This window comes from Amborella trichopoda, chromosome 9 (assembly GCF_054954075.1).
Source record: "Amborella trichopoda isolate Santa Cruz 75 chromosome 9, AtrichopodaSantaCruz75HAP2 v2.0, whole genome shotgun sequence".
Lineage (NCBI taxonomy): Eukaryota > Viridiplantae > Streptophyta > Magnoliopsida > Amborellales > Amborellaceae > Amborella > Amborella trichopoda.
In genome coordinates, this window is record NC_142344.1 from 3,438,182 (window position 1) to 3,466,026 (window position 27,845).

Sequence of the window (27,845 nt, forward strand, 5' to 3'; positions counted from 1 at the left end):
CGAACTTCATGACACATCCCAAGCTATCCAATTTGACAGCTAATAGTTAGTAGTGGTAAACTTCTAATAATAACGATAAATGCTTTTATAATTTGCAATCTCTTTTTTCGTTTTCTTTTCCTTTTTTTTGTTGTTCACTAGGTTCACGATGGTCCTTAAAATTTGGGACACCAAACATACATGTGTAGTGTTTTGCACGAGGGAGTTGGTGGGACTAGAAATACTCATGGTTAGGGTTTTGCATGTGGGATTGTATGAACATATCGTCTTTGCTAAAAGATTTATTTGCCCCTAAAGAGTATATTGTCCATTCACTCCTTTGGGTAAAACCCAATTTACGAGTACTTTTAAGAGTCCAATAATTTTTGGGATGTAATCTCATCAACCCACATAGTAAAGCTTTTCCAAATCACACTTTTTATGGTGCTCGAAAAAAAATAATGCCTCAAGATTGAATAGAGACTTTTCAATTATTGATTTTGACCGATATTTAATCAAATCGGTTTGATCAACTGATCAAAGATTAATCACATATTGATTTTGACCAGATTTAGTCAAGCTTTAATTTACATTAGACCAAACTAGCCAAAGCACCAACCATCCGATTGGCTAGGCTTCTTGATAACACTAAATAAAACTCGGTTATTGAATGTGACTTGTGAGAGGCCACGACATCTTATTTGGACTTCTTTCTCTTTCCCATAATTGGAATATTCATTTTAGCTAAAAGATTTCCTACTCCCATTGGAGTATACTATTCATCTATTCCCTTTGACAAAACTTATATTAGGAATATCTTTTAAATTCCATATTCTACGGATGTGATCTTTAGAACCCGGCAACTAATCTTAAAGAAAATACTTTAAACCTCTCACTCTCTATATGGCTAAAAAAGGGCATCCAACGGAACAATCAAATTTTTAGATGGAATAATGTAGATGTTCAAAACTCATAATCCAATTTTTTTTTCTTTGAAAATAAACATCTAGTAATAATTAGATGGATCTCAAAATTTCTCTCCTAAGTGCTTTGCGTGAGGGGGTAAATATGTAGGTCAGAGGAATGAGAAAAAATAGAAGACACAGTGAACCATGCAGTTGGGAAATTTAAATTTTGCTTGGATATTATTGACTATGATAAATCAATTCACCAATGCCTGCGCATACAAGGATATACAATACAAGCCGGGAAAATTACATCCTCTAGAAAACCATAATCCCAACTTCTCATTCCTTCCTAGGAGCAAAGAAACCACATAAACCCTCCCTAAAAGCACATAAGGGCCAAAACCATAATGAATAAGTTAAGGAATTGTATTGTGCAAGGCCATTTTTTTCCCTAACCAGATGAGAATTAGGAAAATAGAAACATGGTACACTTGGATCAGAGACCGAGCTCAGCAAAATGGCGCCATAATTCATTAGCTGAGTCCACTGCCTGCAAAACAAAAAAAAAAAAGGTTCATTTATAATTCACCTTTGCTACAATTAATCAATAGTCTTGAAAAAATATCTGACAGTAAGTAAAACAACCAAAACAGGAAAACAATGATGTACATTTGAAAACTGACAAAAACATAAAACAGAAGATGCAATGAGAATATTAACTTGGCTTAAACGACAGTGAATATAATCTTAGGGTGCGTACCTGCACATTCGAAGATTTTGCCATACGATTCTTGCCCGGAAAATTCACGACGGATTTAACCAAATCAGGGTCCTCATTGACTTCATAGAAGCAGCCTCTCTCCATTGCATCAAAAACCAATTTTGCCCAAATACTACCACTTTTAATTAAAGTCGGCCCACTGCCTACAATCCAGAGGCTATATCTGTGAGGAATAAAAATAACGAATCATTAGTTCACTACAAGCGAAGAAGAAATCATGAATAATACAATGAGGAATTTGAGGGAAACTTATCAAAATACATCTAAGGGATGAACTATTTAACATTTTGCTCATTTCATTTCACTTAATTTCAAAAAGCCAACGAAATGTTTCAAATGTTCAAATAGTTGAAAAGGAGTAAAATGTTTGGATAGTAGAAAAGGAGTAAAATGTTAAATAGTTGATAAGTTTGATGTATTTTGATAAATTTATAAGGAAAATGTTCACCTTGCCCTTGTCAAAGCGACGTTAGTTCTGTTGAGATCGGAGAGGAAACCGATAGACCCCAATTGATTTGCTCTAACAGTAGAAAGTATAATAATATCTTCCTCACTTCCCTGAAATCCATCAATGGACTTCACCCTCACAGAGAAATTGTCAGGGAACTGACATTTCTTTTGTAGCTTCTGAATTGTTTCAACCTGAGCATTATATGGAGAGACTATTCCAACACTCAAGGGGGTGCCCTTCTTAGCAAGCCAAGCTGTAAATCCAAAATTTTAGTTGGAGATTAGTCCCACAAACTTCACCACATTAAAAGTAAAGTAAAGCATTCAGACAACATTCCATAGTAGAAGCAACTATTCCAGCAAAGAAGAAATTATAACAAGGCCAAGAAAGGGAATTGTTCCATTGAGGAGAAAAGAAAGTATATTTATCAAGTCAAATTATGAGTAAAATAAAAAAGGCCCAAGTTCGCAAATAGTGGAACATGCAAAATCCAGATGTGTGCCAAGATCTTCAAGTCCTGTATCATAGTATTGGCATTTATGTGCTCATTTTTCTACATTACATCTTGCATTTAACCTAGAAATGTTACCTAGCTTAAAACCAGAAAATGTTGTCTTAAAAATATGGGAAAGTATAGAATGAGACCATTTACCTTTGGTACAAGGTGGTCATATTAATCTTGACCCTTGGATGTGAAATTAGGTGGTTGCAATTATTCTATTGAGTAAGCTCAAACTTCAAAAGAAATTTTCTCGAACTTGTGACACATCCAAGCTATCAAATTTCACATCGGATGGTATGGTTGTAAGTAATTGTGACTACCTTGTATCAAAGATAAATGGTCTCATTGTATACAATCCCTAAAAATATATTTCTAAGACTATTGTATGACTCTATATCAATTTCCATATAAGAAATTAAGTAGTTCAAAATAATACAAGTTTATTGCAGGTTTCAGGTGCAGTTTGTATGCAAATATATGAGGAATGGCTGTCTATTTAGACCCATACAAATTTTATAAAGATTTATAAAGGACATATAGTTAGTGGAAGACATATAACATTTGGAAAGAACACATTCACCAATAGCAGGACTTGTCAAGATAGCATAAAAAATATGGAAAGAACACATTCACCAATAGCAGGACATGTCAAGATAGCATAAAAATTCTAAACTCAAAATCAGTGATTTTAAAATCTCCTCTCTAACTAGGGATCGCCTGAGTTGAATACGGATCGGGATGTGGGTAATTCCAGTTCAGGGGAAACTTGTAATCACCCTAAATCTCCTGTTCTTCCTATTTTTTTTAGTTTTTTAAATGCAACCCACTGCAATTTTGGAATCTCACTGAACTGGTTGAATTGGAATCAAACCCTTGGGGATTGAGGGCCGAATTCTAATTTTTCAATCACTGCTCAAACTAAGACAATATGCGAACCTTTTTTTTCTCTTAACTAAGAAATATTTGGAATGAGTTAACTACCACCTTTGAAAAGCTTCTTCACTATAATCATGACAATATCTGCCTCCACCAAATTCTTCAAACTTTTCCCTGAACTCTCCTTTTCCTCTCTCCCATCAGCAACATTGATGAATGCATATGTGCCATATATGCGGTTGGAGAGGTAGCGCTTTGCATAAGAACTGCTTTTCACATTAGGCCCATCTGAAATCAGCCGGTCATAAAATGTGGTATTTGGGAAGCAACTTATTGAAGGGTGCATCCGATATTGCTCGTTAAGAAGATGGGTCACGCTATCCAGAGACCGCAGCCGTTCAAATAAACTCTTCCCAAACCCAGCTCTCTCTGAAGCCTGACAGAGAATGCAGAAAGACTGTTGATTCTTTTTATTTCTTGATGGGTCCATACAATGTTAATTGAACAAACATATATCAACCAAAGGAGGAGACAAACCTTACTAATAATCAAGGCAGGTAATTGGCGCTCGTCACCTATGAAGATGGCGTGTCTCAGTCGGTGAAGGTGTAAAGGAATGATGGATTCGGCTTCCTTTAGTTGTGAAGCCTCATCTACAATTAACAGGTGGAAATCTTTCTTCATTATCCCGTAGGTTAAAGTAGAAGACCCTGATGTTGTGCACAAAACTAAGGAAGCCTGCTTCAAGATGAATTTCTTTAGCGTGTCACCTTTCAGATTCTTAGGTAGACTTGTATTGAGGCTATTATGCAGTGCTTGGAGGACTTGGAGGGCTTCCTTTGATAACATGAATAGAATTTCTTCCATGCTAACCTCGATATCACCTTTTTTTTCCCCAGATAATGAACTCACCAAATCCATTTCTTGGTTAATACATAGGCATCCCATGAATTTCTTCAGTTTTATGCCATTGAGTTCGGCAGTCTTTGATAAACTAAGGAAAGAGTCATGAAGCTTCCCAAGTTTACGCAAGCTGTCACCAAATTCATTTTGATTCAAAAAGGTTAGGGGCAAGTGAGTCCAAAAAGCACTAATACAGTCATTCATTGGCAAAACCAGTTTAGCGAACTTCTCCCTGAAAGCCCCAACAAACTTTTGCCTTTTCTTTTTAGATCTCATTCCCAAAGAAGGATCGTATTCATCGACATAAGACTGAAAATTTTCAATTGCTGATGATATCTTTTTCTTCCAACCAGAAGGGCCAAAGCATTCTGCAAGTGCACGAATCCGGTAATCGATATAGATATCACCAATTTGATTATCAACACCTAGTCTTTGCTCATTTCCAATCAATAAAATATCTCCTAACGGAAACCCAAAAGATGAAGCTCCATGGATTGCTTTAAGCGATATTTTTACTAAATCCACTATACGGCTACCAATTTCATGGATTGCTACATTAGTTGGAGCACAGGTAAGAGTCGCACAATTCATATGCAAAGCTACCCAAAGAATTGAACAGATTGTTCTAGTCTTTCCTGTGCCTGGAGGACCCCAGATGAGTTTTACAGAATATGTGTGGTTGCATCGAATTGAAGATGAAGCAGAGTAAACAGCTTTAGTTTGTGAGTCATTCAATCCAAATGAATTAAAAGTTGATTTCAGGTTCTTATCAAGAACTCCTCGAGAGCATGAATCACAAGTTGTCTTCCCCTGTTCAAGAGAGCACACTGACTCAAATTCATTGAAGTTTACTGATACCAAAACAACAGCAAAAGGAACAAGGTAAAAAAATAAAACATAATGCGTACACACAAAAGATAATTTAACTCACATGTAATTTTGAATACTCACATGTAAGAAAATCGTACTAAGGAGGAAAAAAAAGTAAAAACATATATATAAAAAAAAAGTAGCTATTTGGGGAAAAAACTACCAAACTCGGACCAAAAGAATAAACTGCAAAATATTTAAAATTTGCAAATTGCAACGCAAGAAAACAATATCACCCTGAAGAATCAGGAAAAGAACAAAAAACAACAAAAGGAAAAAAACTGCTAACAGAAAACATACTAAAAAAACATAATCACCAAAAAACGATCACAAGAAGAAACAAAGACTCAAAAGAAAACAAACTTCGCAAAATAAAAAAACTAAGATAAGATGGTCATACCGAATCGCTAGAAGAACACAAAAGCTCGCCGAAAATTCCAAGAGCTTCTTCTTTTGCTCCGATCCTATGCAATGATTTCCAAATTCGCAAATTCGGTGTCAGAGTCATCAGGAACATCGCTACACAACCAGCATCAAATGGAGGAACATCCAAAAGCCTCTTCTTCATCGTGAAGAGAATTACTTTGCAATCAGAAGAACGATTGTCGTCAACCACAGAGATGACACCCAAGCCGTGGTATGAATCAGCTCTGAATAAGTCTTCAATGGAGTTGGGTTTCGTTGTTGATAAAAGAATGACATCCCCACAATGTGGTTTGTAGCCATTTCCGAAGCTTTCTCCGCTGTTGGTGCTTAAAATGTAGGTCGACTTCCCCCATCTCTCTAAAACCAGAGTCCATGGAGCTTTGGAAATGGTTTGAAAAGACTGATTCAGTTGAGCTCGTATTTCTTCTAGCAATGGGAAAACAAAGGAACCAAAATAATGGTCCGGTGATGAGAATCTCTGTGGAATATCTGTGACCTGAACAAACCATGCATAAAAGTATATACGAGAGAAGAAACATGAAAAGAGAGAAAATGAACAACCAACATAAAAGTTTATGTATATTGTGCCAGAGAATATGCAAGGATATGTAAGGAGAGAAAATATACTAGGAGAGTGAATATGAAATGAGAGAGAGAGAGAGAGAGAGAGAGAAGAAGGGCCATGCATAACAGAACATGAGAAAGAAAGAGCAGTGAAGGAAGGAGGGAGAAAGCGAAGAGGCCATGCATAAAAGTAGGAGATAGAATATGAAGAGGCTGAATAGGGAAGGGGAGAGGCAGAGGCTTGAATGTGCAAACAAGAACAGAGGACTTAGACATAGAACAAGAGGGAAAGGCTAAAAATACATGGGGAGTGAATTCATGTCATAGTTTCATTGTCACACTAAGAAATTGAACTCTTAAAAGATCATGTCCATGATGTTTGTATGACCCAAAATTTCAGATACACATTCTCTTTATCAAAACAATCATTTTAAATAAAAAGAATTATCATATTTGTTTCCTAGAGAAGGTCGAATTGTGTCGGTCTCCAACAATGGACATAGTCTATTTGTATGGACAATGTGATCTAGGCTTTTCAAGAGCCAAAATCATAACTTTCTTTTCGAGAATTTTTCATCTAATAGTGATATGATAGATAAAATTTGGGATAGAAAAAATCCCTCTAATTCCTCAATCTAATCGTTTCATCACCTAGGTTTAATGGGTTAAACAGATACCCTTTTAACGTGTATTTTCAAAAATAATTTTGTTTGAGATTCTTCACTTCAATAAAAATAATGTGTTTAAAATTGGGGATCAAACAAATAACTTTAATAAAAAGTATGTTTTCATTGAATATTATTATTAGATCGCATAAAATCACTTGTATAATTATAAAAGTTTTTAAAAGAATCTCTCATTAATATATACATAAAACTGTAGAACAAATATATTGACCATAGACATCTCTCACTATAACATAGACCCAGTACCAAGATGTCTTATCTTAGCGCCCCCAACCATGATTATCCTGCAAATCTCTCCCTCTCTCTCTCTCTCTTTCTGAAGAAGAACAATAAAATAAAAATCCTAAACAAAAAGCTCTTAAATTTTTTTAATAAAAACTTCAACTATTTTTAAATTTTATTTCCTCTTGATATAGAAAAAGTGACTAGATTAACCAAAGGAAGTAACATGAATTGGTTCATTCCTGAACTGGAAGAGAGAGAGAGAGAGCTCTAAAGAAAAACTACTGAGAGAGGGAGATCTCTAAAGAAGAACCATTGTGTGTGTGTGTGAGAGAGAGAGCGATAGAGAGAGAGAGAGAGAGAGAGAGAGAGAGAGAGAGAGAGAGAGTGAGTGAGAGTTTTCACCTGGTCCTTATAGAGATACTCATTCATGATGTCCGAAAATGACCAGTTGAGGATTACACTCCTCAAATCAATTATCTCATGCTTCTTACTCTTCTTCTTCTTCTGTTTCTCAAATTCTATCACCTTGGTCTTCTCACTATTCTTCATCTTCTCCACTTTATCCTTGTTATCAAATTGAATCACATCCTTCTTCGCACTCTTCTTTTTCACTTCAACATTATTCATATTGCCAATCTGAAGCACCACATCTGTCATCTTAACCTCAGAATAGCCTGGCAAGTAGAAAATTGGTAACAATATCAAATTGTAAAAATAAAAATATCAAAGAAACTCAGAAAAAACTATTTAAATAACAAATAAACTGTTGCTATCTACCTTTAAAAAAAAAAAACAAAATGATGCTGAAAATAACAGAGGTCAGGTTACCCCTCACTCAAAAGTCAATGTGAAGGAAAACTTGGTATGGTTAGGACCTCCTTGTTTTTCTTTTTTCTTTTGTTTCTTTTTGCCTTTTTTTTTTGGCAATCAAAAGTTCACAACCAATCTTTTCTTTTAACATGAAAAAAACTAAAGAACGCTGATTAATCATTCTGTCCTAAGCACACAATAGCTTCTAAGCAGTGAAAATAATAAAGAATAAAGAACAAGAATGTGCAAAGCAGTGAAAAAAAGATGAGAATCAATATAATAGTGCCTTTAAGGTACATGCATGGAGGGAGAGAGATTTGTACAGAGCAATGTGGGGTTTGAAGTAGGACTAAATTGGTCTATAGAAAGAAGGGAAACAAGACATTGGATAAGGAGTTGCAGGCAGCTGAATCAACCGCATTAGAGAGAGACAATAAGTGCTCTTAACACTTACGCTCAGGCCAGATTAGTAATAGAAACAAAATTCAAAATAGTAAAATACACATTAAAAGATAAAAAAGAGATGTTGCTCCTACCTTTTGGGACGAGATATTGCATGTAACAAAATTGGAAAATGTATAATACCATTATACATACAATACAATGTTACAATAGAATGAAAGAACCACCACAAGAAATAAAAGGGAAAAACTGTTAACATAGGAAAATCACTTCTAGAGAAAACGTAGCTGTAGAGAGAGAAAAGAGGCACGTATTCATTCAAACTAGCTAGAAAGAGTTTCACGATCGCTCTCAATTAATTTCTACTTTTTGTAGGGAGAGAATAATAAATGCCATAAGAGGTTTTAAAAATGGGCAAGTTGGTGAACCAAACCGGAACTGAGCGGTTTAGTTCATGAACCTGTTGATTGGGAACCGGCCAGTTCTACCACCTACTTGAATTTTGTAATATTTTTATTTTTTATTATCTAATTTTTTAAATTTGTATTGATTGGTCACTTGGCCTGACCTGAGACCCAACGGGTAGACCTAACCTAAGCCCTGGTATGGGTCCGGAAATTAAACCTGACGGGTCGGGTTTGGGTCCAAGATACCCAAGTCTAGGTATGGGTCAAAAAATTGAACGTGACGGGTCGGGTTTGGGTTCGGGTCTGGGTCCAAATCTTAGACCTGAACACTATTTGGGTCCGGGCTAGGACCATGTAGGCCCATCCTAGACCTAACCTTAATGGTGCCGATATTTTAATACTATTTAATATATGATATTTAAATAATATTTAAGTAAGGAAAATGTTTATATAAAGTTGCAATTTTTTTCTTTGACAAGACATATAAGGTTGCAACCTTAAAAGGTAGAAAAGATGCACATCAAAAATCTAACAAAAAAAGTTATTTTAATGTTGAAAAACCTTCTAATTGATCATCTAGACATCCAAATGTATGAATATGAAAAAAAAATAAAAAACTTGAGTCTCAAAAATAATGCATCTTGCAACACATTATCTAGACCGTCCATTTTTTATATTTTTATCTAGACCGTCTATTTTTAATATTTTCATATGTTCATAGATTGATTTTAACTATTTTTAAAATTTAAAATTATAAAAAAAAAAATAGATTTTCAGATAAAGAATTAATTTATATAAGGATGCTACTTTATAATGTAGAACTACAGATGCCCCTTAAAAATCCATAGGAAAAGGTAATTTTAATGTTGAAAAACCCTTTGATTGATCATCTCGACATCGAGATGTATGACTATGAAAAATAAAAAGATTTTAAGTCTCAGAAATAGTGTATTTTACAACATATTATCTACACCATCCATTTTAAGATTTTCATATGTTTATAAATCTACTTGATTTTAACCATTTTTTAAATTTAAAATTTTATAATTAGATATAAAAATAGATTTTGAGATAATCCTAAAGACATTTTACATCAAAATTATATACCATGATAAAATTTGAAGGTGCACCTTACCTCTATACCTACAGATGCATCTGTATGCAAACCGATCAAAATTATATACCAAGATAAAATTTGAAGGTGCACCTTACCTCTATACCTACAGATGCATCTGTATGCAAACTTATGCTTTCAGATAATCCTAAGAATTTTTACACCTAAATTAGGTGTTATGATAAAATTTGGAGGTGCGCCGTAATTGGATTGATGCCGCAGCCTCATAAAAAACAATCCGGCTTGGGCTTCCCCACCAACTCGCACATGCTGGAGAGCATCTAGCTAACTCGCACGTGTGAGAGAGCACCTTGACTTGGAAAGTTTCGGTCTTCTGTTCAAAATTTATCGGAGAAATTTCAGTCTTCTGCCTAGCCCATTTTGGTCGTGAGTCTCGTGACCCAATCTTTTTGACAAAATGATTCCTACTCCTTCTGTAGTATACTATTTATCTACTCTCTTAGGGAAAACTTCCGCTAGAAATATCCATTAGATTCTAAATTTTAGGATTTGATCTCTAGAACCCAACAACCAATCTCAAAAAATAATAATAATAGTAATAATATCTCTCACTTCTATGTACATAAAAAAAAAGGAAAAGTTTATATATAACCGAGGCTCTAAACAATCAACTTAGAGCCTGCCTCAAAAATTTGTTGTTTTGATGCTCAAATATCCTCAAATTGATCATCTCAACATCAAACAATTAACTTAGAGCCTGCCTAAAAAATTTGTTGTTTTGATGCCCAAATATCCTCAAATTGATCATCTCAACATCAAGATGTATTGATATGAGAAAAAATGGATTTGTAGTTTTGGAAATAGTGTATTTTGTAACGTATTTTTGGACTGTCAATTTTTAAGTTTTCATAAATCTGTCGATCAACAATGTTTTTAGAGCTTTAAACTTTATAAATAAAGATGAAAATATATTTTAAGGCGATCATAAAAATTTCTAGCATTGAAACCACATTTTAAGATCTAATTTGATTGTTTAGAGCCTAGGCTCTATACAAACGAGAGCCTAAAAAAAAAGGCTTCATGAGATTGCACTGAACCATCGCATCTTCGAGGGATTGACCTTGATGTTTAACAATAATAGAGTTATAATTAGATGGATCACAAAATTTCAAAAAAGGAAAAGAAAAAGAATCTCCTATGTTAGGGTTTTGCCTAAGGGACTAAATATATAGTATGCTCACGAGTGAGCAAAGTATACACATATTTCTTCCCCTTTGATGGTACAATCCACTAAAATGCCGTAAAATTAATTAAAAATAGAAAGAAAATATATGAGGTAAAAACATATATAAAGTGTTACCTAAAAGTGTTGATGTTCTTTTCTGCATGGCTTGTTGACACCTCTAGACACACCAAAAATCAAAATTAGACTAAGATTAATGAGCTCATGGCCTCCATTGTAAACCCTACAAGCACGAGAACAGTTTTGTAAAGACAAATCACAAGAATACAATATATAATATATTTTGTATTTTAATTTTAAATTTTTATAAATTTGAATCAACACAATTTTTAAGCGCGTATAGCTCTAAACAAGGCCCATCTTATATAATTAGCAAAAGAAATATTTTTTTAAAAAAAATTAACCAAAATACCTCAAAATATTCTAATGCCATTTGAAAAGACTTTATAATAAAGCACGATGTATATATATTTAAAAAAATTCTTTACCCCTACACCGGCAAGATCACTTATAATGTCCAATTATAATCAAATCACTCTTAAAATAAATAAAATAAAAATAAAATCCGTTCTCAATTCCTACCTCTTCAAATACAATTCTTTATTCAAAAAACAAAACTAGAATTTATTGCTTTATTGGAAGTGAAGTAAATATTTTAAAAAATAAAATTACCGGAGATTACCTCAACCGGGCATAATACACCCACGCTGAGTCTCCTCCTTCCGATGGGGCTCGGGATCTATGATCGGTATATTGATTTCCTTACTATGGTAAAAATCCACTTAATGAGTTAAACTTCATCAAGCCTCTTAGCTTGCCACCCACAAAGAATAAACTTAATGGCTTAATCTTCATCAAGCCTCTTAGCTTGCCACCCATAAAGAATAAAGGTGGTACATGCCACCAAAACATAGTGCAACTTAGAGAGAGATAAAATTAAGGCATGCCTCCCCTTTGAAAGATAGGGGGATTTTGGGTAGAGAGAGAATTGTTAAAGCGATAAAAGATAATACGTATTTATGAGGAAACACCTCCTTTTATAGATTTTCTATGTCATAGATTTTTCCTCAATTCGTATAGTCAAATATCAACCGTCGATCTAATGAGACTTGTGGGGTGAGAGATTTGAGTCATCAATCTCTTTAATCTACCATCAAGATTCAAAAACATGAGCTAGAGCCCTTATCTTTCCTTTCTTAAATCTATTTTCATCAAATAAGGAAAGTTTATATTAAAAATCCTTATTTGTTTGATAAATCAATCTTGATTCTCAAATATTCAACCTTATCATATAAGTTATATAAGCGAACCAAGAGGATAAACATCCTTCTCAATATGTTACGTGGATGGGTGGAGGCGTGCCCCCCTTTTGATGGCCATGTGTGGCCCCACCTAATCTACATCCTTTTAAATTTTGGGCCCATATTTTATGAAGATCCCAAATATTTTATTTCATATTTAATTTAATTTAATTTTTTAAAATCTTATATTTTATTTAAAATATTTAAAAATTAAATTTTCTTAATTTATAAATTCAAATGACAAAAATAAAATATCAGAAGATTCACAAAAATTCAAATAAACATTCTAAAAATCACATAATATAATTAAAATTAATTAATTTTGATGGGAATCGGATCCGTTAGATCTAAGAAATTATCAATACATGCAAGCACTCCACCTTCAACTGTGAATCACGATCTGCCTAGCTTTCTCAAACTGACCCAACAGTTTTCATGACCCACAGTCAACTGCAGGGGTTCATGATTGGACTATCAAAGCTAGCCAATAGACTAGGGGATGCAATCTCAATTTATGGATTTCAAGTTCTCCCCTAGAGACAAAAATCATGGTCCTCCAGACTATGATGCAACCATGACTCTATGGTGCATAGGGGTAATCTCTCGCACATGTACATGCTTCACCCTCATTGGTAAATCTCAAAATGACTATCCTATGTACTTACCGTGTGATGATCTAACGATGAGGTTCTTGCCATGTCTCTAAAGGTTATTTATCACATGCAAGGGCCACACAGTCTCTTGGCTCTCATTTGGGCATACTCCGACCTCATCAAAGGATAACCCACGAAACCCTTCTCGGTAGATCCCTATGCCCAGATATCTTGGGTTTTTCCAAACATCGGCTGGCCTAGCTCGTTGAGCCTAGTCCGAGTATCAGCAAATAGCATTTGCCTAATATGGTCTACAAAATGACCACACTCCTACTAAGTTTATGTTTCAGTATATAAAATGAGTATACAAGCTCTCATAAGGCCACATAAACCCAACAACATTTTGGTTAATTTATACTATCCAAACTACTTTTTTGCTATTTTTATAAGATGAGCATTTCTAGTTATATATATACTTAAAATTTCAAGTTGATTTGGCTTTTAGAAAAAATTCAAATTAAAATATTAAATATATTATTCATCATGTGATTAAGACTAATCTAAATTACTATTCATTTTAAGTGACAATCTATTGGTAAATTTTTCTGTGTGTGTGATATTTACAACAATAGAGCTAGCTGCCCCTCTCATGGCAATCCAACCCTTGAGGATTACGTTAACCAACACTTTCAAATGTATATAATAAAGGAAAAGTTCTAAAATACGCCCATCAATTATTTAATAATTTGCATATTTTTCATCTATTTCAACTCTTAATCATGTGTATTTTGACAAAAGAATGAGTGAAATGTGCATTTTTTATTAATTTTCCTATAATAAGATTTTTTTTTTTATTCACATGTATTGTACAATTCAATTGACTCATGAAAATCATAAATTTATCTACCTTATTTTAAAGTAACTAAATTATACTATATGTACAAGTTTTCAGTAGAAAATAAATCCATAAGAACAAATCTTATCATATCGGATGTTTTGGATGAAGTATCACACAAACATTCATGTCAGTGTCTAATAACATTAGGGAAAGGTTTCTATACTTCCCCTGCAATATAGAAGTTCTATCTTCCCCCTACCATCCAATCGTTCAATTTTGATCAAGAGAGCAACTCACCGTTTGATCTTAGATCCGACGTCTCAAAGTATTCTATTTTTATACAAATTGTATGAATATGAAATTTGGTACTTGTCATCTTCTCATTGGGGCGCGTACCTATAAAAAATATTAAAAATAATTTTTCGATAAAATATAATGACCAAAATACCTCTTGAAATTTTCAGGGGTATTTTGATCATTTTATTTTATTTGAAATATTTGTTTTATATTTTTCGGTAGTGCGAGTTTAACAGAGGAATGGAAGTCCAAAATTTGGTGCCAAAATAGTTTATAAAAAAAATATTAAAAATAAAATAGTGTATAGATGTGACATTATGATTGGGGCAATCTTAGCCCTCCATTCAGAATGGACGGTTGGATAAGGGGGAGGATAGAACTTCTATGCTGTAGGAGAAGCATCGAAAGCTTACCCTGAATATTAATGCTACGTTAAAATAAAGAAAGCGACAAAATACTTAATTGTAGTGAACAATATGTTAAGTTATGACTGAATCTCTTTTTTCTTCTTAATAATGATATTCTAAGTTTAAATAATTTGAAGATTTTTCATTGGGTTACTCTTCCTCAATTTTACCTAATATTTTGATGATATGTTTGTTTTAAGAGGTTTTTTTAGGGAACATATTAGCAATGTATTCTTTTATTGCACACCAACATATTTTTATGGAATTTTTGGTAAATCAAGATACTTAGTTTAATCCCACTTTGCAATGCATATCTCAAAACCAAGATTTAAAATATAAAATCAATGAAGAGAAGGGAAGTTTGGAGAAAGTTACATGAAACGAGTTTTTCTATAAGTTAATTTAAGGAAAATATAAAATCAACATTTATATTTATTTCATAAAAAATGGGATTTTTTTAAAAAAAATCTTTTGAAAGAGAAAGTTTTCAACAAATTTAAAAAATAAAAGATTTTGAATAATCACATTTTAATTGGAGACCTGCAAAAGTATAAGTTCAACGACTATGAGTTTGATTGCGTATTGTATGTGGTTGGGCGGATCACAACACGTGGGATTCGACTTGTAAATATACTCATTGGGTGCGCATTTGAGGATATTAAACAATATAAAAATAAATAATATATTTATTTATTTTTATGCTTTTTATCATTTTGGTAAAGATTGGAAAGTATCATTTTAGGAACAGATAACAAACATTAACATGCTAAGGCCCCTAGGCATAATCCAGAGAGAGAGAGAGAACAACTTCATACATTTTGAGAAGCTGATCTCTGACCAAGCGTTTCAGTAAAAATTGAGAGAGATTGAGAGTTTCTTACTTTTCAAGAAGCTGATCGCGATTACCGAAGCCGCAAATATGATTTTTATGGAGGTCACCCAATGTGACATCGGAGAGGAGTTGGAAGGGCAGTGCTATGCCTCATACCATCACAAGCATAGCAATCTATCCTCCATATAGACAACCTCCACCTTTTCCCTCATACCATTGCAATCAAACAGTTAGAGAGAGAGAGCTGTTTTTTTTTCCATGGTTGATAATCTCCCATGTTCTGCATTAGATCTTCAAACTGGACTGCCCTTTGTCGTCGAAATCGGAGCTTCATGTATAAATTCATCGACAGTTGCTTAGCAATGAAGAATTTATGTATTGGACGAATAAAGTGGCATTAAAGGAGAGAAGATGGTTACATTCTTTTTCCTAGACCCAAACTTTAAAAAGCTTTCGTAGATGTTAAGATTCCATTGTCATGAAGCCTTCAGGATGATTCCTTTTATTTGCTTTTATGAGAGGAAAAAGTTTATGTAAGGGTGAGGCCCTAAATAATCAAATTAACACCTCAAAAATTTCACTAGGAGAGGTTGTTTCAATACCCAAAAATTTTCAAATTGATCACCTTGACCTCAAGATGCATGCACATGAGAAAAACTAGATTTCAAGCATTGAAAATAGTGCATCTTATAATGTATTTTCTGACTGTCAATATCCAAGATTTTCAAGTGTTCATAGATCTGTATGATCAACACTATTTTTTAAGCTTTAAATTTTATAGTTAGATATGAAATTAAATTTTTAGGCCATCATAATGATTTTTAATATTGAAACAACTCTTTCGATTCTAATTGAAGGTGAGTCTTACTTTGATTGTTTAGGGCCTCGGCCTTATACAAACTACATGCTTTTGAGGGACTAGTAGTTTAACTTTTAGAGTACAGCGTGTCTATATATTTGTCGGCTCACTTATAAAAACCGTGTCCTGTCCGTGTTTAGAATATGGCGTTATGCAATTAAAGTTATAGCGTCCTTGGGTTGTTACCATTACAATGACCCGTGTGATGTTTTTCAAGACCGTGTGATGTTTTTCAAGACCAAAGAGAGTAATATCTTGATCTGTGTTTTAAAAAACGTCGAGTCGGTTCGATTCGAAAATCGTAAAAAGTGGATCGTATTGGCACAGTGACTCGCCGATTCACGGTACAGAATCGGCAAGTTCGAACAGTGAATCGGCGAGTCCCGTACGGAATTTATTTATTTATTTATTTATTTTTATTTTTATTTTTATTTATTTATTTATTTTTATTTTTATTTTTATTTATTTATTTTTATTTATTTATTTATTTTTATTTATTTTTTTTTATAATCCATGATAGATTTTTTTGTAATCTTGATCGATTTTTTTGTACTCCATGATCGAATTGTTTTTGTTTTTTTGTAATCCATGATCGAATTTTTTGTTTTTTTGTAACCCATGATAGAATTTTTTGTAATCCATGATCGAATGTTTTGTAATACTTGATCGAAATGTTTGTTTTTTTTTTGTAATCCATGATCGAAATGTTTTTTTTTTTTTTTTGTAATCCATGATTGAATTTTTTGTTTTTTGCTTTTTTTGTAACCCATGATAGAGTTTTTTGTAATCCATGATTGAATTTTTTGTAATCCATGATCGAATTGTTTTTTTCTTTTTTTGTAATTCACGATTGAATTTTTTGTTTTTTTTTGTTTGTTTTTTTTTGTAATCCATGATCGAATTTTATGTAATCCATGATCGAATTTTTTGTAATCCATGATTGAATTTTTTGAAAATTTGTGATTTTTTTTTTTTAATCCATGATCGATTTTTTTTTTTGTAATCCATGATAGAATTTTTGGAAAATTTGTGATTTTTTTTTTTTAATCCATGATCAAATTTTTTTTTGTAATCCATGATAGAATTTTTTGAAAATTTTGTGATTTTTTTTTTTAATCCATGATCGATTTTTTTGAAAATTTGTTTTTTTTTTTTTAATCCATATTATTCAAAGAGAAAATGAGAGAGATGATGATTCTGAGGCCACCCTATCCCAGCCAATATTATTCACATATCGAGTCCCAACAACAACAGTGTAGGGATGAGCACGACAGTGCAGGTGAGCATGAAGGATGGACAATCTTCGAGGATTTTAGATTGGGAACACAACAAAACACTAACACTCAGGGATTTGAGAATAGTCAAACGCCTGCTAATATCGATGATTCGTTTTTAGATCGAATCAATGAATTGTTAAACGAATTCAATCAATGGCACCAGCGTGACCAAGAAGAACAATAACGTCGTCTATCATTTTATTTTTAGATATACTTATTCCATGATAATTATATGTTTATCCTTTTATGATGTAAATTAAATGCTGAATGGCAGTTCATGCAGGGAAAGAACATATCAATATTCGCATATTCATTCAAAAACATAAAAATTCTTAATGGAGTACCCTCATTTCTTATTGAATTCCTAAAAAACAATATTTATAATGAATTTTAATAATTTTTTCTGATTTTTTTTAAACTTTATTCTGACCGATTCACCCGATTCCCGATCCGGATGGCCGATTCGCCTATCCGGATAGGTTTTTTGGAAGCCCGATCCGGGTCACCGATCCGTTTTTTAAACCATTGATCTTGACAAATCTATGAAATCTCTCCCTAAATATCCGTTATTATAAAAAATCCCTTTTTTTGTATTTTTATTTATATAATTTTTATCTTCTTTTTTTTTTCTTTTTTTTACTTGCTTTCAAATCTTGAAGGTTAGAAGTCTATTCACCTCAGCCCTTTGAGGTCAGCAAAAAATTATAGGACAATTTGGTCGGAATGGAGTCCAAGATCGCTTTCTAGGCCATCGGATGTAGTACCACTGTGATCTCAGCCCATTTTCCCCAAAAAATATATACATAAAGCAAAAATATGAGCGGACTTTTAAATAACGTGAGCATGAATTCTCAAACTTCTTCTACTTGTAATAACAGCCAATGATCATAGTAACGGCCGTTAAAAAATTTTCTTTAAACAACTTTCCGCGTATACGTGCAATCGTAGAGGAACAAGATTATGTACAACCATACTCCTCAGGCCCACTTGAATCCAGATCACCGCGTACCCTACTCAACAACTCCTACAAAATCAAGACCCAAGTCAAGGTCAGTCAAAAATAAGCAATTAAGAAAACAAGCTATTGGTATGAGAAAATTCCGGGAAAATCCTCATAGTAATTGATGTGGTTTAACCTTTATCCTGGTGAAATTAGATTTGCATCATCCACCAAATTTGCTCGAGGCTTGGTCCGGTTAAATCTGATCCCGGTCAAGCCAATAGAACCAGATTCTAAAAATTACAAAAATTTAGGAAAAATAGTTTAAAAAGAGGAAAAAAATATTATATATTCTTTCCCTTATATCAAAAGTATACGTCTTTCATTTCCTAGTTGTCCGGTTTAAATGAAAAGTCGATATGGTTGTAATTATAATGTTATGCCTGTTTTGTTTTTAACTTTTTTACCCATAAATCATCCCTCCATTCAGAATGGATAGTTGAATGAGGAGAACTATATAAGTTTTATGTTGTAGGCAAAGCATCCAACGCTTACCCAAAATACTCTATTAAAAATTTTTGTTCATTTTTCTAACTCGGTTTTTGTTTGGATAAGATCAGCCAAGGTACTCGTTAACGGTTTGATGGATTGGATTCGCCTATCTGTACAGTCTTGAAAATTATGGTTAAAAAGTATGTCTCTTATGGTGAACCAGTCTGACAATTTCATACTTAATCAGATTATTTGCATTAAGTATTATAAAAAAAACTGAAAAAGGCCACCAAAGGATAAAAAAAAAAAAAACTCGTGACTTCTGAAACCAATAGATCCCTTCAAGTCAGACTTTTCACCAATTAAATTAGTATATATATATATATATATATATATATATATATATATATATATAGAAGTGCGGTTTGTATAGAGCCTAAGCTCTAAACAATCAAATTAGAGCCTACCTTCAAATAGTATCGAAAATTGTGGTTTCAATATTTGAAATATTTGTGATAGCCTTAAAATATATTTTTAGATTTATTTATAAAGTTTAAAGCTTTGAAAATAGTGTAGATCGACAGATCTATGAAAACTTGAAAATCTTGAAAATTGATGGTCCAAAAATGTGTTACAAAATACACTATTTTCAAAACTTGCAATCTATTTTTTTCTCATGTCCATGCATTTTGATGTCGAGATGATTAATTTGAAGATATTTGAATATCAAAGCAACCTATTATATATATATATATATATATATATATATATATATATATATATATATATATATATATAGGAAAAAGTTTATATAGAGCCAATGCTCTAACCAGTGTTTAAAAAAATGCCAAGTCGAACCGGACTCGCCTGGTTCGACTCGAGAATTGCCATGGACGGATCGAATCGGCGAAAAAAACGGGAATCGTCTGGTTCTAGAGAGAACCAGACGATTCTGTACAGTGACTCGCCCGATTCACTGTATGGAATCGGCGAGTCCCGTACGGAATATTTTTTTTTTATTTTTTTTTTACTTTTTTTTGTAATCCATGATAGATTTTTTTGTAATACTTGATCGATTTTTTTGTAATCCATGATCGATTTTTTTTTTTTCTTTTGTAATCCATGATCGAATTTTTTGTTTTTTTTTTTTTTTTGTAACCCATGATAGAATTTTTTGTAATCCATGATCGAATTTTTTGTTTTTTTTGTAAGCCATGATAGAATTTTTTGTAATCCATGATCGAATGTTTTGTAATACATGATCGAAATGTTTGTTTTTTTTTTTGTAATCCATGATCAAAATGTTTGTTTTTTTTTTGTAATCCATGGTCGAATTATTTGTTTTTTGCTTTTTTTGTAACCCATGATAGAGTTTTTTGTAATCCATGATTGAATTTTTTGTAATCCATGATCGAATTGTTTTTTTCTTTTTTTGTAATCCACGATTGAATTTTTTGTTTTTTTTTGTTTGTTTTTTTTTTGTAATCCATGATCGAATTTTATGTAATCCATGATCGAATTTTTTGTAATCCATGATTGAATTTTTTGAAAATTTGTGATTGTTTTTTTTTAATCCATGATCGAATTTGTTTTTGTAATCCATGATAGAATTTTTTGAAAATTTGTTTTTTTTTTTTTTTAATCCATGATCGAATTTTTTTTTTAATCCATGATAAATTTTTTTGAAAATTTGTGATTTTTTTTTTTTAATCCATGATCGATTTTTTTGAAAATTTGTTTTTTTTTTTTTAATCCATATTATTCAAAGAGAAAATGAGAGAGATGATGATTTTGAGGCCACCTTATCCCAGCCATATTATTCACATATCGAGTCCCAACAGCAACAGTGTAGGGATGAGCACGACAGTGCAGGTGAGTATGAAGGATGGACAATCTTTGGGGATTTTAAATTGAGAACACAACGAAACACTAACACTCAGGGATTTGGGAATAGTCAGACGCCTGCTAATATCGATGATTCGTTTTTAGATCGAATCAATGAATTGTTAAACAAATTCAATCAATGGCACCAGCGTGACCAAGAAAAACAATAACGTCGTCTATCATTTTATTTTTAGATCATATGTTACTAATTTTATGCTTTATTGTAGTCCATGTATGTTGATATACTTATTCCATGATAATTATATGTTTATCCTTTTGTGTGATGTAAATTAAATGATGAATGGCAGTTCATGCAGGGAAAAACATATCAATATTCGCATATTCATTCAAAAACATGAAAATTCTTAATGGAGTACCCTCATTTCTTATTGAAAATGAATTTTAATAATTTTTTCGGATTTTTTTTAAGCTTTATTCTGACCGATTCACCCGATTCCCAATCCGGATCGGCGATTCGCCGATCCGGATCGATTTTTTAGAAGCCCGATCTTGGTCACCGATCCATTTTTTAAACCATTGCTCTAAACAATTAAATTTGAGCCTACCTCAAAAATTTCACTAGAAGAGATTGTTTTGATATTCCAATATCTTCAAACTGATCATCTCGATATCAAGATGCATGGACATGAGAAAAAAAATGGATTTCAAATTTTTGAAATAGTGCGTCTTGTAACGCATTTTCATACCGTCAATTTTCAAGATTTTCATAGCTCTGCTCGATGTACATTGTTTTTTGAACTTTAAATTTTATAATTGAAGATGAAAATATATTATAAGGTTATCACAAAAATTTTCAATACTGAAACTACATTTCTCAATACTATTTGAAGGTGCCCTCTACTTCGATTGTTTAAAGCCTGGCTCTATTCAGACGACACCCATATGTAGTGCCTAGGAGAGTGACGGAGACTTGTATCATGAGTGTGCAGCAAAGAGAGAGAAAGGTCTGCGCCGCGCCCCTTTTTTGGGTTGCATTGGCGGTGGGCTCGCGAAGTCCCCTTCGAATCAAATGGGAGCCTTTTATGATCTCAAATGCAGTAGCATTCGGGACAATTAGAGGGAAAATGAGTTAAATGTGCTGTGTTTGTCTAATGTTTTTTTAAGTCTCCTCCAAATCCCTATCTTACAAACTCTTATTTTAATTTTAATTCTTGATTTTATTTATTTTAATACTTGTAGATCACCTATTCCGAGTGATCTACACTCATCTAGATGGATCACCAATCCAATTATCTGACACCAATCTATGGGTCCCACCGATTTGGGTTTTAAAACACTCATATTTACGTTCTTATTCAATTTAAGGTTATTTATTTATCTCCCATATAAACCTTATTTTTTATTTTTTATTCATTGCTTTAAATTATTTGGAAAACAAGTTTGCATTAAAATGTAAAAATGCATAGGGTCAAAGAAGTTTTCTCTAGGTTTTTTTTTATTTTGACAATTTTACAATTTCTTTAAGTTTCACTGAGGGCATGACCATTAATAGAGCATAATGGCGAATCAGGATTCGTGTAGTCGATCCCAATTAGTTAGCAAAAAAGCTTTGACGATAATGATGATAAATTATAAAATTCTTCAATAATAATGGAGGTTGCTTAGATCTATAAACACTCAATATTTTTAAATTTTTTTTATTAAATTACCTGTAAAAGATGAATAATTTAATGCCTTACATATATCTTTTGATTTAATTACAAAATATCTATATAAAAATACATAATTTTGAGTTAGGTAAAATGTTAAATAATTCATATCCTGTGTGAGTATTTTTATAAATTCCTCAAGTATCCCTTAACATAGGATAATGATCCAATGCAATGGTTGTATCATAGTATAATGCAACCACACTTTCAAAAAACTGTTTGTAGTAGTCGTATGACCCAAAACTTTACACACATACTCTCTTCATCTCAATAATTAAATTTTTTTTAAAAAAAAAACTAATTTGCACCCTATATATGGTTAAAAATTAGTCCCATCTGGCAATGAATCTAGATCGTTCATTTGATGAATTTCAAGATTTAGGCATTTATAAATTTAAAATCATTTTTTTTTATATTGTTAATCTAATGATAATAAAGTTATTTAAAAATTTTAGAAAGAAAAAAATCATTCTTGAACCTAGATCTAAGCATCTCATCAAAATGGATGGCCTATGTTAATTGGGCTAAAAAATACTTTCTAAATTGTTAATTTGATGATAATTTTGTTAATCTATTGATAATAAAGTTATCTAATAAATTTAAAAAGGAAAATATCATTCTAAATCCTAGATCTAAACATCTCATCAAAATGGACAGCCAATGTTAATTGGGCTAAAAAAAAAAACTTTTCATATTATTTTTTCAAAGTTTTCTTTTTTATGATCTTTCATTAAAATGAAAAAATATATATTATAAAATTTGGATCAAACAAATGTCTGTGTTTTTTAGTGTTATTGCGTTATATTACTATATAACCTACGCATGAAATCACTCCCCATAATTTCTCAAATATTTAACATAAATTATATAATATCACTCCCCAAAATTTCTCAAATATTTAACATAAATTATATAATATCGTTCCCATGTGCTAATTACCAACTTTGTCCCTATATATACAGTGTAAGGTGTGCGGTGTACACACCAATGTCTCGCTCATGCAGCCCCCTTCGACGCTTTCCCTCCAATTTGAACCCTAAATCTAGGAGTTGCAGAGAATCCAGTATACTCTCATTTTCACTCATTCATCTGCTTGAAAACCCTAACCCAAAATTTTGGAGCGTCCCATTGTTTGTTTTTCACCTTTTAGGTTATCAGAGAAGCCTAACCATTTAATTGCAGAGAAGCTCCGTATGCTAAAGGTTCCTATTCAAACTTTTGATGGAGAGAACCCTAACCACTGATTTTTCAGTGGAATTATGTTCTTCCCATTTCACTTCAAGGATTTTCAGTTGAGTATCCTAACATTGCAGTGAAATCCGTCTGCATTCTCAAGGTGGATTTCCGAAGTTAAATCAATGGTAACAGCCGCTACTTTGCCATTTAGTTTCTTAAAAAGCTGTTGTTTTTCTGCAACTTGCCATGACCATGTGATGAGCAACGCCATAAAGACATAAACTATGAGGCTTGCTTTTAGACCCACAAAAGCCACTGCTTCTCTAGGGGTTTTTTACACAGTGATAACTTTAACCCTGCAACTGTGGATAGTGGATGATATTTTTTTTTTCATCTACCTTTGAAGTTCTCTACTGAATCTTATTATTCTGAAACTCGTAATGACCAGTTGTTTCTACGCCATAAGACTAGTAGCTCATAAACTTTGCACCATGTTATTACGGCCCCAAAACCCAATATTTTTCTCTAATCTCTCTGGAAAAACCCTAACCCTAAACTTGCAGAAAAACCCATTTCTGAGAATTGCTTATTCTTCTCGAACTTCACCATCGGACACCAGCCCTTCGGTCTCTTCTCATTGTGGGATTAATCGAATCTCTCGAATAGCTCAAAGTGAAGCTCAAAATGCTCTCTTGGACTATCTAAACTCAACCAGGAGCTTATTATTCACTGATGCAGAGCACATGAGCAAGAACTCCCCCAATTTTCTCCAAAAGCTTATGTCGAAGGTTGAGAACGAGCAGGACATTGGGCGTTCCATAACCAGATTCTTAAGATACCACCCCATTAATGAATTTGAGCCATTCTTTGAAAGCTTGGGGCTAAAACCATCGGAATTCTGCCCTTTACTCCCTCGAGACCTTTTGTTCTTGAGTGATGATCATCTCTTGTTAGATAATTTTCATGTACTTTGCAACTATGGTTTTCCTCGAAGTAAAATAGGCAAGATGTACAAAGAAGAGAGAGAGATTTTTAGGCATGGAGATGGGGTCTTGCTCTCAAAGCTTAGAGCTTATGAGGTGCTGGGACTTAGTAGACCTGCTCTAATAAAGCTGGTGAACTCTTGCCCCTCTCTTCTTGTTGGGAGTGTTAATGAGAATTTTGTTGGGGTTCTTGAAAAATTGAAGAGTTTGGATATTGAGAAGGATTGGATTGTTGGTGTCTTCTCTCAAAAGAACTCATGCAATTGGAGTAGAATACTTGGCTTGTTCATTTTTTTGGAGAAAATGGGTTTTGGGAACAGAGAAATGGCAGACATTATCAAGATGCATCCAAAATTATTCTTTGAAGGATCAGGGCAGAAAATGTGTTTTTTGGTATCACTTTTGATGAAGGTAGTAGGTCTTCAAATAGATGAGATTAAAGGCTTGATTTTGCAGTACCCAAGTGTTCTTGCCCCAAATATCACCAGGAATTTTTGTCAGGGGATATGTCTTTTACGCACAGTCGAGTTAGAAATTGAGGAAATAGCTAGGCTTGTGCGTTCATACCCCCATATTTTGGGGTTGTGTTCCTTTAAGAGGTCTGAATTGGTGTTCCGTCGCTCAAAAGTTGGGAAAATGCGCTTAAGGTCGATGATATTAGAGGACCCTAATCTGTTAAGAAATTGGGTCGTGGGGAATAAGATCAGCCGAGTGCCAGTCACTGGCAAAGATGAAAAATCATCGCGTGAGAAGACCAAATTCTTGTTAAAATTGGGGTATGTCGAGAACTCAGATGAGATGACCAAAGCCCTGAAGAAGTTTAGAGGCAAAGGGGATGAATTACAAGAGAGGTTTGACTCTTTGGTAGAAGCTGGGCTTGATGTCCATGATGTCTCAAACATGATAAAGCTTTCTCCTGCTGTTTTGAACCAGTGTCGAGAAGTGCTAGTGAAGAAGATGGATTTTCTTGTAAATGATTTTGGTTATCCAAGACAATCTTTGGTAAAGTTTCCATCTTATCTTTGCTATGATATGGAGAGAGTCAAGGTTAGGTTCTTGATGTATAAGTGGCTTAAGGAGAAAGGGGTAGCCAGGCCCAATCTAGCTTTGGGTACCATTCTCGCATGTTCAGATGAGCGATTCTTAAAGCAATTTGTAAATCTCCATCCCGAAGGTCTGGCAGTTTGGGAAAAATTGAATAAATCATCTTCTTCAGGTTAAGGTTTGTCCGATGCACGTCAGTTATGTGTACTTGCACGCATGGCAAGCTATTAATGCTCTTGGTATCTTTGTTTGCAAAGCTGTGTGATATTCCTTGCGTACATTCTTCCATACTTTGTTTAAGACCTTGCGTAATTTCTTACTTTACAATCTTTGATATTTGCATTATTATGGGTCCAGAAAAATCTAGTCTACAAACCCATGATATCCCTCCTTTTAGGGATTCTCTCATGGGTTGAATGCAGTTTGATTTGATCAGACCAGACTGAAAAATTGCAGCACCCTGCATCAGACATCTTCTCCTGCTTCATAGCAGCTCTTTCCACCTTTTGCTTTTTGCATAAAAAGAAAACAGGGAAATCTTGTTGTGGAACTGAAAATTTTGTATTTTTGGCATGCAACAGCTTGTTATGATTGTATTTCCTCAAAGAAACTGCACAAAATGGTATAGAGATTGTTGAAATGATTTTCATCAGCTATACCTAATGTATGGGTAACAATTACCCCAAAATGCTACTTTTGGCAAAACCAATCCTCTGTTATCAATTAAATACATGGACAAAGAGAAACTTGAATGTGCAATCTGAGAGGAAAAACAAAAAGGAAACACGTAGAGAACAAAAAGCAATGAAGGGTGTAGATATGATGTAATACATCCCAGTCTGCTCAGAAGTCAGAAGAGCCACATTGGCCTTTCCTTTTATTACCATCGGAATCATAAACGTGATTGAGATTAAGTTGCTCATTAAAACTTAAAGGTTATGTCATTAAGAGGAGGGATGTAAAAAAGGAGCATTTGGTGCATTTCTTGCCATCATGATCATAAAAAAGACATTTTGAATATGATCTGGTACGCAGCTTCCGTCAATGCAATACCTCCACTTGATAAACTTAGCTGCTCTTCAAATCAGTCAAGGAGGATTAGGATCCTTGCATCACAGTCCACAGTCTTGTGATCCAGTCTTGAATGCGTGGAATTCAAATTGGATGCATGTTGGCTGACCCTGTATCAGCAAGATAGAGTGCATTTGCAGAAGGGCCGTCGTACACAATCTTGAGATCACTGAGCATATGCGGTATCATAATTTTCTTTGTACTGATCCTTGCGGAGTAGTAATTTCTCTTTGGATAAGTATACAATCAAACAAAGGTTCACCTGTGCACCCTATACATATAAATATTCTTAGTAACTTTGTGATTGCAGAAGTATATTATATAAGGAAAAAGTTTATATAAGGTTGCAACCTTAAAATGTTTGCATCTCAAAAATCCTTTGGAAAAGATTGTTTTAATGTTGAAAAACCTTCTAATTGATCATCTCGGCATTGAGATATAAAAATATGAAAAAAATAAGACCGAGTGCAAAAAATAGTGCATCTTGCAACACATTATCTAGACCGTCTATTTTCAAGATTTGCATATGCTTATAGATCTAGTTGATTTTAACTGATTTTGAAGTTTAAAATTATATAACTAAATATAAAAATAGATTTTGAGATAATCCCAAGAATATTTTGCACTAAAATTATATATTATAATAAAATTTCGAGGTGAACCTTAATTGGATTGTTTAAGGTTGCAATCTTATAGAAACCACACCCATTATATAATCCATAGGACCTTTTACAATGGGCGCACCATATTTTTCCTGCAATAACTCGCGACCCTCCCAAGCTGTCTTATGTGGAAAGTACGTGCTTCTGCTGTTTAAAGTCTGTTGAAGTTTATGTGCTTCAATTGGAGGAACGACACACCTGGTCCACATCTTGATAGTTCGAGAGGGTTTTAAATTGTTGTGGATTAACCTTATACTTCCCTTTAACTGAATGTGCCATGGATAGAACCATAAGCTATAGAATCATTATCCTTTTACCATGAAGGCTAGACGATAGTCCAATGCCACACTCTTGTTCATCATTTCAGTAGATTCTAATGATCCAGCTAGCTGATTTTCTCATTGCGTGGTG

At 33.3% G+C, this 27,845-nt stretch overlaps 2 protein-coding genes across 4 annotated transcripts; one reads left to right on the top strand and one right to left on the bottom strand.

Moving 5' to 3' along the window:
• Positions 1-1,097: 1,097 nt before the first annotated feature.
• On the bottom strand, positions 1,098-15,577 carry LOC18437736 (P-loop containing nucleoside triphosphate hydrolases superfamily protein). Of its 3 annotated transcripts, none has more exons than XM_020669546.2 (9): positions 15,426-15,577; positions 11,226-11,268; positions 7,574-7,845; positions 5,671-6,192; positions 4,035-5,210; positions 3,606-3,933; positions 2,117-2,372; positions 1,648-1,831; positions 1,098-1,437 (listed from the first exon to the last, which is right to left on the bottom strand). In XM_020669546.2, exons 2-9 carry the CDS (start codon positions 11,251-11,253, stop codon positions 1,384-1,386), a joined length of 2,820 nt encoding a protein of 939 aa, XP_020525205.2. In that variant the 5' UTR covers positions 11,254-11,268; positions 15,426-15,577; the 3' UTR covers positions 1,098-1,383. The 3 variants fall into 3 exon arrangements, with proteins under 3 accessions (XP_020525205.2, XP_020525206.2, XP_006847999.3); XM_020669547.2 differs by having other exon boundaries at positions 11,226-11,331; XM_006847936.4 differs by lacking the exon at positions 11,226-11,268.
• Positions 15,578-23,336: 7,759 nt separating this feature from the next.
• On the top strand, positions 23,337-25,957 carry LOC18437737 (transcription termination factor MTEF18, mitochondrial). The gene has a single exon (XM_006847937.4). It carries the CDS (start codon positions 24,115-24,117, stop codon positions 25,876-25,878), a length of 1,764 nt encoding a protein of 587 aa, XP_006848000.2. The 5' UTR covers positions 23,337-24,114; the 3' UTR covers positions 25,879-25,957.
• The last annotated feature ends 1,888 nt before the right edge of the window (positions 25,958-27,845 follow it).